At 40.9% G+C, this 14,360-nt stretch overlaps 1 protein-coding gene across 1 annotated transcript in view; it reads left to right on the top strand.

The window, feature by feature from the left end:
• LOC146501629 (tyrosine-protein phosphatase non-receptor type 14-like) overlaps positions 1–14,360 on the top strand; it is a 45,225-nt gene that overhangs the window by 16,028 nt on the left and 14,837 nt on the right. Inside the window, exons 3-10 of the mRNA XM_085132318.1 lie at positions 276–451; positions 11,201–11,298; positions 12,905–12,972; positions 13,381–13,451; positions 13,557–13,644; positions 13,732–13,820; positions 13,935–14,022; positions 14,221–14,303. Of these exons, the coding sequence (XP_084988444.1) occupies positions 276–451; positions 11,201–11,298; positions 12,905–12,972; positions 13,381–13,451; positions 13,557–13,644; positions 13,732–13,820; positions 13,935–14,022; positions 14,221–14,303 (761 nt within the window). The remainder of the gene's footprint in view (positions 1–275; positions 452–11,200; positions 11,299–12,904; positions 12,973–13,380; positions 13,452–13,556; positions 13,645–13,731; positions 13,821–13,934; positions 14,023–14,220; positions 14,304–14,360) is intronic.

Genomic DNA, 14,360 nt, shown 5'->3' with positions numbered 1-14,360 from the left:
TTTTTTTTTCTATGCGCGACCTGCAGATTTAGATTTTTGCTGATTCTTTGCTCACTGAAAAAACTGAAAAGAAAGTGAAAATAAAGATGTAAAAATAATTGAAAATGAATTGCTGTACACCCACTTTTACCTGACATATTTTACTCAGTTGGTATATCTCTACAGCCTCTCTCATTAGTGCTTTGCTTCCACTATTGCGAATTCATTTATTTGGCTCTTTTATACTCCTTTTGGCTTACACAACTTATTTTTGTTTCTTCACCCCCTGTATTTAGACACATTACTTTGGACTGTGGTTCCAAGGGAAGACCCAGACCCCGGAAAAACGTTGGGTGGAACTCGAGAAACCCCTCAAGAAGCAGCTGGACAAGTTTGGCAATGAGCCACTGCTCTTCTTTGGAGTCATGTTCTATGTTCCCAATGTTTCCCGGCTGGAGCAAGAAGCCACCAGGTAAAGAATCTTCAAATGGTAACTGTGAGACAGTTACGCAAGTCACTGAGAAAGCCACATAATCAGAATGCAGATGTGCTTTAGCTTTATATAGAGAATTGCAGTAGTAACAGTGCTTTCCAAACGCTGCCATAACACTGCAAAATCGTCTTCTCATGACTCTCATCACTAATTGTCAATATTGGTTGACGTTTCAGTGTTTCTGGCTACAAAGAAGTCAAATGTGATCAGTCTCCTAAAGTAGATGATTACTGTCCCATAACTCTTCATTATTTAGCATGCCAGGAGCTTAAAAGCAGTCACTTTGAAAATGTGGAGAAATAAAAATGTAATTTTACATTTAAACACCAGCTGGTTTTGAAAGTCTGCTTGGCCTTCATGGAGCTTTTGACTTATTTCATGGTGCCTTTTGGAAGTTTTTTAATGAAATTATCAGACAAATAATAATGGCTTCCTGTGTAGTTAATTAGACTGACTGTCAGTTTTAGTAAATTACATTCTACTTTTTATATACTTTTTATGTTTATTAACAAGCTGCAATACAACCATAAAGATTATAGATGGATCTAGCTATCCAGTCTTATTATTCTTAGCCGATAACTTCCACGGCCAACTGCTACCCATCCTTGTGAGTAATTATGGTCGTTAAAATTCAAGCTAATGTTGAAATTAACAAACAACTATGGCGTTGACCATCCTTTATATACAGTCTCTTGCAAAGATTTTGGGGAAGGTTAGCCTGTGTCTATCATAAGGTAAAATATATCCATAAAAAGCAGCATAAACCCCTAGTAATTTCAAAGTTATATCATTTGATAGGAAAACAAAAAGTGGAGAATGTTTTGTACTTAGCGGGATTATGCATCTTCTATCTTCAGATAGAGCCAGTTTATTTTTTCTCTGTTAACAATCTCAGGCCTCAGTCTCAGACTGGTCAGCGACCATCTGATAATCAGTACCTCCCTGGTTATATAAACCCTGCTCACTTAGGCAAGGTGTGTATTTTGCGACCGGCTGCTGTAGGTTGCTGGCTAGCGTGAAATACACGATGCTGCACTGAACGGTGCACCTTTTCCTTGGATGGTGAACATTCTCTTTTTCTCATTTTCAAATTTCACCACAGCTTGGTGAGTAAATGGCAAGCGTTTGCAAACAAGTTGCCTTCTTCCATACAAAATGTACAGATGACTGTGGCAATCTGCTAGCAACCAAAGCAAACATAAGGAGGTTTTAGGTGTAGCATCCTTGTTGGGCTGATTTCACCAATTGCCATCCGGTCCCGGGAATACAATCATCTTTACCTCTTGACCAGAGGTTGCCAGTGGTTTGCCAACCTGTCTCTAAGCCTCTGTGAATGAGGGCTAACTGGTAAGCCATCCTAACTTCTCCTGGCTTTAGCTTCATAGTTAGCATACCAATATGAAGGGGAAGCTGATCAGCAGCTAATTCCCAGGAAGACGGTGAATCAGAGTTTTCCAGAAACTTCAAAGAAACTTCCTTTAACATCTCTTTGATGACATAGATAATGGCATCAGCGGCATCCAGTCTTTCCTTGTGCCACTGTGTGTGTGTGTGTGTGTGTTTGAATGAGTGTGTGAATGAGCATGTTGGGTATCTGTGAAGAGTGCAGGCAAGGGTCAGTGTGTAATGGACAGTCTGCCGTCTCATATTCCTTCACACACTCTCACACACACTGACGCGCCGAACTCTGCAGGTCTGCCTCACACTGAGCTGGTGAATTTGTGGCTTCTGCTTCTCTGGAAGTGGGAAAGGTTGATTGCAGGTCACAGCTTGACATTTTCACACTAGAGTTAGTTTTAAGGTGTGTGTGTTTTTGCCAGCGTGTTAACCCTTTTATAGTAATTCTGAGAACCATGCACGCACTTAGCCTGTTTTGAAAGTGGTGAAGTAATTTATTTGTGAGCAATCTGACAGAGGAGAGTAAATTGTCTAGAGAGAGTGTGTCTGCAGGTTTATTATACAGAAGCCAGGATCTGCTCTGGTAAAGGGATGGTATTCATGGAATCCCCTGAGGGCTTTTATGATGTGTGTGTATGTGTGTGTGTGCATGTGTGTGTGTGTGTACACAGGGGTTATAGGGTTGAGGGGGTTATGATGGGGGCTTAGGGGCAATTTAGGAAACAATGGTCGTCTTTTTTTTTTCAAACCCCCCTTTCTCTTCCTTGCAATCCCTGTACATGGTGTCACCCGTCTACTTTTTATCAAGAGCAGATCAGTTTAGTCCTACATTTTTGCTCTTTCTCAGTGTTCCTGTGTCTCCTTCACTTTTCTCTTTTCTTTTTTTTCATCTGTTAGTCAGGAATGTTGGCACGACCGTCCAGCGTAGGAGGCGGACCACACATTCCTTGCAGCAGAAGTGCGGGGGGTAAAGGGGATAGAGAGAAGAGAGAAGGGGTGGGGGGTGGGGGGGGGGTGGGGGGTCTGGTTTACAAAACATATGCACACACACACCTCAAACAATCCCCCAAGAATCCTCTCAGAAGCCAGCTGCAGCCCTGTCAGAAGTTACAATACACCACATTGTGAGAGCGTACGCATACCCACGAGGCAGACTTTTCCAAAAGACCCATCCTTTAAAAAAAAAAAAAAAAAAAAAAAAAAAATATATATATATATATATATATATATATATTTATATCGAGCTCTAATTGATCTCCTCAACTCTCAAAACATATTTATTATCCAATACGCCTTATGATGGATTTTACTAAATTCAAATCGCTCTGTCCTTTGAGAAATCAGCCAGTCAGCATGGGAATAGGCACAGTCACAGCTCCCTTTTTAAAAAAATACACGACATTTATTGTCTGAAGGTTGATCGGGATCAGATCCAGGAAGGCACATCCCTGTCGTTGCTTCTACGCACTAGAGGTGGGAATCACCATACATCCCACGATACGATATTATCACAATACTTAACACATGATACGATATTATTGCAATTTTTTAAAATATTTTGCGATATTCAGATTCTGTACATAAAGGTAAACTTTATCAATATTCATTTTATCTAATAACAAAGTCTCACACTCAGTCTTTCTCTCATTTTAGTTTTATTGTTGACAAACGGTTTGTATTACAGTCTAGTCCAACTTAACTGAATGCAACCATCTGGTACAATTATAGCTATTCTGAACTATGCAGTTTATGAAAACTATGCAGCCCATTCAGCAACTGAAGAATTTGAAAGTAAATTAAAACAAAATATAATTTTACATTAAATAAAAACGTTTTAAACTTAATTAAAATAAAACATGTTTATTGCTGCCAAAAAAAAAGTTAAACACATTTGGACAGTGAAGGAATGTCAGGATTCTTGCTCAGAAAAAGGATCAACATGCTCTGAAGTCGGAGCACAAAAACCTTTTTTGTAACAAAATATCGATTTCTGCTGTCCCTGTATCGATACATTATTAGCAAACAAAATATCACGATACTACACAGTATCGATTTTTTCCCCCACCCCTACTACGCACCTGGTCTGATGAGGGTGAGGTGGGTGGGAGAATGACAAAGGCAAAGAGGAAGAACAAGTGGGGGCAGCAGAACTTGGCAGCAGAACTTGGCAGCAGAACTTGGCAGCAGAACTCTTATTTATGCGGTTTGAGCTGTCTGCCTGCGTGTATTTATTGCAAGACCTTATACATATTTATGTGTCCACGTGGTAAAGTCTGTTTGTTTGGGAAAACCGTGTGAGACAGAGTAGATCTGGCTTTTTAGGTGTTGGTGCTTTGAATTAGTTTTATTTCGCAAAACCATTATTGAGAAAAGTTCATTTAAAGGTCAAAAAAGGTTATTATTTTAAATGCATGCTAACTCCAGCACACCTACACGGGTATTTGTGAAAACGCAGCTGTTTTGTTCACATGTAAACAGCGTTTCGAATCACCGAAAACTGAGATTTTTTAAAACTCCTTTTTTGCGTTTACGTGTGGACGAGGAATACAGAGTTGGCCACGCAACGTCAAAGGTATGTGCCTTTTTTCACGTCACGTTGTGCGCCACGTTATTGTTTACATGAGATGAGTTGCAGAATGACAGATAGAGACAAAATACTGTTAATCTGACTATCTTCAGGTTTTACACGCTTACATATACACACGCAGTTACTGTCCCTCCATTTACAAAGGCAGAGGCGTCACGGTGTGATTATTTTACGTGTAGTTTTTTTTTTCATGTGTAATAATATTCAACATTGCTATCAATACATTTTTCAAAAAAATGCCTCTCTGTGCAAAATGGGTTTAAAAACATAAACAACTGTAGGATACTGTTTGTCTGTGATTTGAACAGCCCAGCGCTCCCGACACAGGGAAAACCAATTCTGCAGGGGAGACCTACCTCGGCACTTGTGCAGGTGAAACCAAAGGGGAAGATATGCTTCACCATATGTTCTAGTCTTTGGCTTAGAATGAAGTTGGTTTGGAAACATATTCAGCGATGCTTCATCTCCTGCTTTGCGTTTCTGTGGGCGCCCGTGCTAGCAGTGTCCAAGCATTTTGGACACTGCTAGCCCCCCCCCCCCCCCCGTTTCTTTTCCGTGCCCCCCCTGCAATGGCTCTGCGCCCCCCCCTAGGGGGCGGGCCCCACACTTTGGGAAGGTCTGCACTAAGGCAAGATGTGATGCATTTTTGGTGCATTTTAACAGCAATTTAGCAATACGAAAACATTAAAAAAGAACAAGTACAAATGAGATGGGCAAGACATTTGTAGACGTTATCTCTTCTGAGAAGGTAATGTATGATGTGGTCAGGGCTTTGATGTTCAGTATTTGGCTGATATGTAGCCTGATATTGGATCTCCCGCTCTTCCCATCCGTAGAGTCATCTGTTTCTTCCTCCCTCGCTTCCTTTCTCTGCAGCGGCAAAAATGAGTCAGAGCAGGGGAAGCTGGGGTCTCTGCATCCATTACTGTATATACTTACAAATTCACCATGCAGAGTTCTCCACTATACCCTATAGTCATAATATTTAAATGTTTGGTCACTCCTACTTCAGTTTGTAAAAACACAGACTCTTTGTGCTTGTGTGATGAAATAGCTGTTATAATGTTTTTCTAGGTGTCTATCCAAATTCTTGTCGGATATATATATTTATTTTAATATCTTGGGGGCATTTCTTCAAATGTGTCCACTTTCACTTGGAACGAAGGTTGAACCCAATAGATTTTGGTTACAGCTCTCTGTGATCTCACTAAACAATTAAAACATTTCACACTTAGTCAGATACTAAATTGGTGATAATTATCTTTGATTTGCTCTTGTTAAATTCCCCATGAGCGTTAATTTTTATATATTATCCTTAAATGACGTGGATGTCAACAGTACAGTTACTAGGCAGCAGTTACAGATATACTGTACAACTCACTTGTAAATAGAGCACTTTTACCTGTTGTCAACAAAAACACATCTTACACTCTTGCATCTTACACTCTTGAGGAGGTTAAAGCCTTCTGCTACTTGTATGTTTCTGATAGAAAGGAGAGAAAAGCTGCCTCGCAGACTGAAAATGAGGAACCTGAACGAAGAGCCGTTGACTGGAGCATGGCCAGCTGGCCGCAGCAGCCCCTAAGGCTAACAGCACCAATAGCCTTGAAATCCTAGCTTTGTTCAGCTAGTTATCACCAGCACACACACACACACACACACACACACACACACACACACACACACACACACACACACACACACACACACACACACACACACACACACAGCTGTACTCGGTGGTGCCCCTTGCTGATTCAACACATTTCAAAGTGATATTCTCCTGCCTCCCACACAAACCGTCTGGACGCATCCTGGGGGCTGAGGGGGTGGTCACCTTACCACCACCAGAGGTGGTCGAGATGGAGGAGGGGCTGAAACATATGTACACACATACTCACATTCATGCATGCAAACATGCGCATATGCTCTCAGGCCTGTTGTCCAGACTGCTTGGACATCTGGCAGCATGTCTTGAGCAGGGTTTGAACATGCGTGGGCATATAAAGGGCTCTTTGTGCCTGCGAGGCTGCCTGGACTGCCAGCAGAGCACTCTGCCATAGTGGAAGTCCCATGAAAAGCCCTAGTAAGGAAAGCGCTACCTCACGTCCATCTATGTATATTCACCTGCTGTTACAGCATTGTGATGTCATTCTGACATACATGCCAGGTGCGTGCTACAATAAGGGTTTCTTTGTGCACAAGTATGTGCAAGCATGCAAGTTGAACGTCATAAAATGTTTTTCTCCTGCTAGCAATTTTATGTGATGTTTGTCTTGTTCTATGAAAACATAATGAGCTGATTTTACCACAAATTTGCTCCCTTTTACTACAATTCCAGCAGTAGTTTATTCCCCTATTTAAAAACTGGTATCATTAAATGCAGTTGAGTGTTTTAACTCTTCATTGAAGCTCCTACATTTTATACTTGTTTAGTAACCTTGGAAGTTTCTGGATCTGATTCTAAAATCATTTTGTGGTGAGTTTTGCATGTATTATTTTGTAATTTAGCTAACAGTTAACTGCCATTCAAAGACAGTGCCTGCAAAATAGTAACATTTGAGGACTGTTGTATTTATTTTAATAAAGATGACTATTTCAAATTTGTTTAAAAACCCTCTTGAAATGGCACAACCTGGGTCATTAACATAGTTTTTTAGTACTTGCTGTCTGATGGTTTTGCTGCAGTTCGTTTCAGGTTTTATTTCAGAGCAACATTTTCAGCTCTGCAGAGGAAAATGCACCCGGGGCTATTAATGAGGAATTTAATTTCATGCCATACTTGAGTCAGAAGATCTAAAAGCACTGAAGCATGAAAATGAAAAACAGTGAAAAAAAATACAGCTGTCAAAATATGCATGAAAAAAGATTTAAGCTAGTTAGGACTGATGAGACAAACTCATAAAGTGACCTAAAGGCAGATGTTTGTATATGAATATGCAAACTCTATAGGCAAGGAACAAGATTTGTGGAAGCCTTCTGGTTCTTCTTATCTGTTTGGTCATTAAAACCCAGACTACAATCGAGTTTAAGCAGGTTGTAGATTAGGATGGAAGACATCAGTGGAAATGAAATCTGGAAATCACTGGCTATCCTTTGAATACACCGAAGCTTTTTATTAGCTTTTGAAAATTAATCTGCATTCTTAAAGAGTGACACGGCATCTTGGCTTAGATATGCGTTGGATACACCAAAAGCCCCCGCCCCCCCCCAAATTCTCTAATGTACTTTTAGAAATGTACCAGTAGTTTTCTATCTTTGAAAACTGGAAAATCCAAACCCCTCCTTAAAAAGCCAAGACACATGGCCTAAAAGCCCACTTTGAGTGAAGAGCTTCCAGAAAATGCTGGAGATGCCTCATCTGTCCAATTGTGGTTGGTCTCAAAACACTGGAAGGATGTTCTCTTTCTAGAATAACCGTACTGTAATAACCACAAGCATAAGACTGTGATTAATGAAAAGTGCTGTATGACTCGTATGGGTTTTATTATTTGTGCAGAATCACGTTGTAATTATAAAACGGGTCAGTCTCTACACTTCTTAGACTCTCTGTAGGTTTATTAATGAATAAACGGTTCCGAATTTTAATACTTGGCAAAAAATATTATTGTGCTTATTGTCACTATTACACTCTTAAAAGATTAAAAGCCATCTGATTTTAATAATTCCCTTAATCTGACTTAATCAGTTACAAAAAACTGCACTTGGTAGTTAGAAGCTTATCTCTACATAAAGGGTAACTAATTTTGGCTTTTTTTTGAGGGAGGGGGTCAGTTTTTGTCAACCTGTAGAGGTTTGATTTCAAGGCCAGAAGCCAAAAATACAGGAAACCACAGCTCCATAAGATGTGGCTGCGTTTGTGGCTGTTCTGTGTAAAGTGGACTCTCCCATGAGGGATGCTCTGAGACTTTTACTGTCACGCTTCCACTTGTTCAGAGTTATTTCAACAGTTTACTGTCCGCCTCACCACTGCTGGCTTCGCGTATGTATAAACACCATCATGTTGTTACCATTGAACCTCAGAATGAGAACCAACCTCTGTTGACCTCAGCGTTCCTCCAGACCCCATACAGCGATTGCTGGGAAAACATAGAGAGTTTTTAAAAGCAAAGTCCACAATCATTTGAAGGGTTTTGTGTCCCGCTTGGCTCCTCCCCTCTAAACCGCATCAGACTCCGCCTCTCGCTGCAGCCACTGTGGTTGGGGTTGGCTAATTAGAGGGTTGCCACGGGAACGGAATGGCAGCTTAGCCAACGGGTGTAATGACAGGGTGAGGGAGGAGGGCGGGGTCAGATTATAGGCCCAGGAGTATGCTGAGAGGAGCTCAAAAAAGAAGGGAGAAGTGGGGAAAAGAATGCCAAAGAGAATATGAATCATGAAATATGTGAGGAGATAATGGCAGGCATGAAAATGAAACTGGGGGGTGAATAAAAAGATAGGTGGGAGCTAATGTGCAGGCGAGGAGTGAAACCAAGTTTTGCAAAGAAAATGAACTAAAACTTGGGAAGAAGAAAAGTGGGTGAATGACTAAGCATGTAACTTAGTGGTTTCCACATAGACGTTTGGTTACTCTGGCATGGACTTACATACTCTTTCTGACTGTGTGTGTGTGTGCACATCAGAAAAGGTGTCTCACAGCTTATACTCGGTCTGTGGTCGCCATGGCAGCCAACAGGAAACGGCGTGTGAGTTTTTATGCGGCTGAGCCCGGTCACCCTGACAGTTCTCTCTTTCCTCTTGTGTGGCCACTCCATTCTTCAAAAGACAAACATCCAGCTGGACCACGACTAAAAGTGGACAAAAGGAGCACAGAAACTTTAGGAGCTTGGTGTATTTCAGCCTCTCGGTTTTGGGACTTTTACCACATTTTGTGAACGCAATCTGAGCTGTGTCATCATATCAGCTTACGCTTGGCAAAGCTACCACTGCCTAAAACCACGGTGAAATGACTCCCAGTTTGCCTCACATTTGCACTGCAATTATAATGGTCCACTTTTGTCAAGCTTGCGTTGCTCCTGCTGAAGATTAAACCCCGAGTTAGTTGCGTCAGCCCCGTGTAACATGCCTTTTATAAAATCATATTGTGCAGCCCCGTTGGCATACATTTGGCATTCCACTCAAGTCAAAAATGACTCACTGCTGTTTCAAATAGAGGTGATTCACTCATTCCTCACTTCAGCAACAGGCTTACTGATATTGTTTTGAGCAGCTAATGCCGTTGCCAATACTTTCTTGACACATACTTTCAGTTGCACAGACCAGAAGCAGAGGAATACATCTCTGTGGTGTCTCAGCAGATGTTGGCCATCTTTCAGTTGTTAATGTGCAGCGCCTTGAGCACAGCTCCTCTTACTTTCTTTGGACAAATGTGTCAAACTGGAACCCATCATGTTTTCCAACTCAATTTTATATAAGTGGTGTTTGGAGACACTGTGGCTTATATGAAAAAAAAAAAAAAAAAAAGGTACTAACCAAAGAGTTTTTGAAAGCAAACAACAGTGCCAATGCTGCCACCCACTTAGTCAGTGTTTTGTGCAGTTTGGCTATAAAATGCATACAGATGCAGTCTGATTTAAAAAAGTTATGGTCTGTATGCTTTCTAGCAACTCTGCAAGGCTTTGAGCTAAAAGCGGGCATGCTTACTTTTTAGCAGGTATGGCAGTTTTACCATGTTTACAATCACAGTTTGCTAATTACCATAAAATAACATGGGGTCACTCCCAGTTTAGAAATCTGTGAGAAAAAGATCATAATTTTCACTTGGTCTGTGACTTTAGTATAATTTTTCCAAATGATTTTTATGGTCTCAATTTAGTTTTTCCTAGATTCAAAGCTTCCACATGGTTTTCCACAAAGTGCAGTTTATCCTCATTGGAATTAGCTTTGAAGGTATTGAGCTCAAAAGTGACCACTCTTATTTTTTTTTCAAGGGCTCTAGAAGTGAATTTGCCATTCATTTGCTCCACTGATATTTCAGAAAATCCTTATATTGGATTTTGCAGTCAACTGACCGCCAATCATGTAAAGTTAACTTGTCTTCTATTTTGAACATGTGACTATGCAGCCAAGTGAATAAGCCTGCAGTCACACAGGCCTAGGCCTGATTGCTAGCAGAATACTGTGGTTGTTTATAGTTTGCATTAAAGACGTTGAGTTGTCTGCAAACACTTCCCAACTACTTTCCAAGTGATAGCAAAATAGTGAAATGTGCAGCACACAGCAGAAATGGAGACTTTCAAATCAAAAGCTGCACATTTTGATATGTGTTGGGTACAGTGCTGAAACACAGCTTTTATTTTGAAGTTTAACATCCTCCGTTTTCCGGTTTGCATTGCTACGATCATGTACGGACCTTTTTCCCCGACTGCAATCACTGCTCAGGTGGTTTCTCGACCTGAAGTCCGCAGGTTTAAAGATTCCCATGGTAACAGCATCTTTGATGTTGCTGTTTCAGTTTAGCTTTATGTGTCGAGTTTTTGTCAACGATCGCATATGTAACGAAACTGACATTATATAGTCGTGTGGTTTCAATAGGAGTACATACCATTTTGTATTTAGCTTGAAGTAAGTCTACTTTGGATGGTTACTACATAATAGCTCATTAATAAAATCCCTATGGAGATAAATAAATCATAAATCAATGCATTGGACAAATTAAAAATTTTACTTAACACGGTTTAGGTATCTTTTTATCCCTGTTGTGTGTTTTTTTTTTTACCTTCCTTTCCTGTTTTTTTCTGTAGGTATCAGTATTACCTGCAGGTAAAGAAGGAGGTGTTGGATGGACGTCTACAGTGCCTTGTAGAGCAGGGGATCAGGCTCGCTGGCCTGGCAGTACAAGGTAAGACTACACGAACAAGTCTCCCAATGAAAGACAGACAGCGCAAGAGAGTGAGAGTGAGCACAAACTCACACTTTCTCAGGTCATCTTGACTTCACTACCTTATATGGCTGCATACCACAGGGAGAACCCAGTCCACTTGAGTTCCTATGGTATCAGTCCTAACACATGTACATACACACACACACCCACCCTCGCTCCATCCTTTCAGTTCCTGGGTGCTGTCTGTGTCCCAGGGGAATGTAAACAGACAGCTTGCTTATCAGCTGCTCCAAGGTTAGCTGTAGCAGCATCAGGAAGGCTCTTATCTGTCGGGAGGTGAGGATCCTGTGCTAGACCTCCTTTTGCCCGGCAAACAGCAGAAAGCTTTTAGGTACTTAGTACAAGCAATATCAGGAGGACTGTACATGTTATAGAGATTGTGCAGGTGGTTTTGTTTCTGTTATGTAGATATTTGTTTTTGTTATTTTTAATAGTATTGCACAGTACACAAGTTCAGAAATATTTCCATCTAATAAAACAAGAGACACTCAGGGACACTTTACGACTCAATGGACATGTCCACAGCCTGAAGAGCACATTTGCCGCAGGTAGCTTCATGTGAGTTTCCCTGGGTAACCATGACAACAGCATGACAAAGCATCTACATGGATGAAACCTGCATTGCTTTGACCATTGTGGATGCAGTTCAGTTGAAATGACAGTTGAGCTAAAACAGACTTTTTTCTAATGTTAAGCATTTGCTTTTCTAGCCTAGAGGAGTAATTTTGCAAAGCGAGCTAGCAGAATATAACAGGTATTTGGACAAATGAAATTGCCTTAGTTTTAACTGGAAAATCTGTATTTATCCCAACGTTTTGTCCTATTGGGTTAGCACCTTCATAACATAAATTTATTTTATTTTTAAATCAGTAGTTTTTTTTCTTACTAGGGAAACTGTATAGATCGAAGAGAAAGGCCAACAGGATGGATCCATCGATGCATGTTCAATTCAGGGTCGTGGTTGTGCTGGAGCCTATCCCAACTGTCATGGGGTGCGAGGCTGGGTATGGACTAGACGGGATGCCAGTCTCTGACAAATATTTGTGCTCAGATTTATACCGGTGGCCAATTAATAATCTCCAGTTAACCAAACATGTTTGTTTAGATGATGGGAGGAAACCAGGATACCTATTGAGAACCCACGCAAGAAGTGTTGCAGCATGAACACAGTGAGTCCATATTGGACTGTACCGATTCCTTTTTTCTACTCTACTTGACCACTCAGAACTTACAATTGGCACGCTCTGATTAATGCATCAGTTCAGTATCTTGCCCAAGGATACTGAGCCAGTGCTAGGGATCAAACCACCATCCTCCCTATTAGTAGATGGCCTGTTCTCCTCCCTCTGTTACAAGTTCCCAGCTGACCTGCGAACCCAGAACCTTCTCGCTGTGAGGTGGCGCTAACCGTCATGCACCATCATGCCACCTCAATTGAACAATATCAAACACAATAACAAACTCCCAGTCAGTTTATAGTGTAAAGGCTGCTCATTACAGTGTAAAAATGAAATTCATTGTTTTTGTGTAAATAAATGTGAACATCTGTGTTTGTAATTTTTAGCTGACTTTGGAGACTTCACTCAATTCCTGTCTCAGGACTTCCTCAGGGAGTACGTGCTTTTCCCAGTGGTGAGTCCTCGAGCCTTTACCGTTCAAATACTAGCAGTGTTTTGTGTGTGTCTGTGTGTGTGTGAGAGAGAGAGAGAGGCAGAGAAAGTCTGTGTTTGTGTGTTTTTCTGTGTATGTGCTGCCTGAAGGCACACATTCCTGTGACATCTGTGTACCTCCTCCCTCTGCATACCTGACTGACAGGCAAAAAGCAAAAAGAATAAAGAAGAATTTGAGTTTGAGGATGGGATGGAATTAATATGAACTGATTACCAAATAGAAACAAAATATTAAATTATGGAGCATTATTTTATTTTTTTTAAACATTCTCAACAATATGATGTTCACTTAAACCTATAGTCATAGGTTGCTTTTCCACAGCTTCCTTGTTCATTGCTCTTATTTGCTGAATAATGTATTTTCTCTCAGAACTGGCGTAATGGAGAAGACGCGCTAGAAGAGTGGACCCAGAAAGTTGCTGAGGAGCACAAGAGTCACTGGTACTGTTAGCTACTTTGTATACTGTATGCACATATATGCATGTGTCACCAAGACAAAGTAAAATAGAGACAATAAGATTCTTGGTACCATTCTGTGTTTTCCAGTCGAATGCAGGCCGCTGAAGCAGAACTGCTGTACATCAAGGAGGTAGAAAAACTGGATGGGTTTGGCCAGGAGAGCTTTCCAGCTAAGGTAGATACATTACATCACCCTCAACCTCTCAATCAGTATCCTTTGAGAGATTTTAAATGAGTTCTTGTGTAATACTTTCTTCCACAGGACAACTATACCAATGACATATTCATCGGTGTGTCTTTCATTGGAGTGTTTGTTAAACACAGAAATGGCAGATCCATCATGCTCCACAAGTAAGTTTCTCCTTTCAAAAAAAGAAAGAAAGAATTGTCATAATTTCCTGTACTCATGAGGAACCGTTGTTCCTTTTTTTTTTAAACATTTGTTTGCATCTGTGTGTTATAAAGGTGGAAGGACATTGGTACCATTGCACACAACAAGTCGGCCATCACAGTGGAGATAACGAGCAGAGACGACACCATCGTCTTTCACATGGTGAGTGTTGTGTCTGCAGACACAGAGGTTTATAGTGGGAGGTTAAACACGCAGGAAAAGTATGCGTCCACAAAATACCTGCAGAGTGACAAACAAACTGGGGAGAGTTGATTCTTGACTTCACAGAAATACTCCTTTTCTGTTCACCTTAAATTTTCGGTGTTATTATTTCTTTTTTTTCTCTGTTTGTGTCTGCAGGAGGATATGGAAATGGCCAAGTACATCGCCCGCCTTTTCACAGCCAGACACAAATTCTACAAACAGAACAAGATCTGTGCAGAGTGAGTTTCAAGGCCACACAGAGAGGCCAGCTGAAGGCCATTAAAACACTAAGATAT

This window comes from Neolamprologus multifasciatus, chromosome 15 (assembly GCF_963576455.1).
Source record: "Neolamprologus multifasciatus chromosome 15, fNeoMul1.2, whole genome shotgun sequence".
Lineage (NCBI taxonomy): Eukaryota > Metazoa > Chordata > Actinopteri > Cichliformes > Cichlidae > Neolamprologus > Neolamprologus multifasciatus.
The sequence above is the reverse complement of the archived record's forward strand: the minus strand, read 5'-3'. Positions and strand labels throughout refer to the sequence as shown.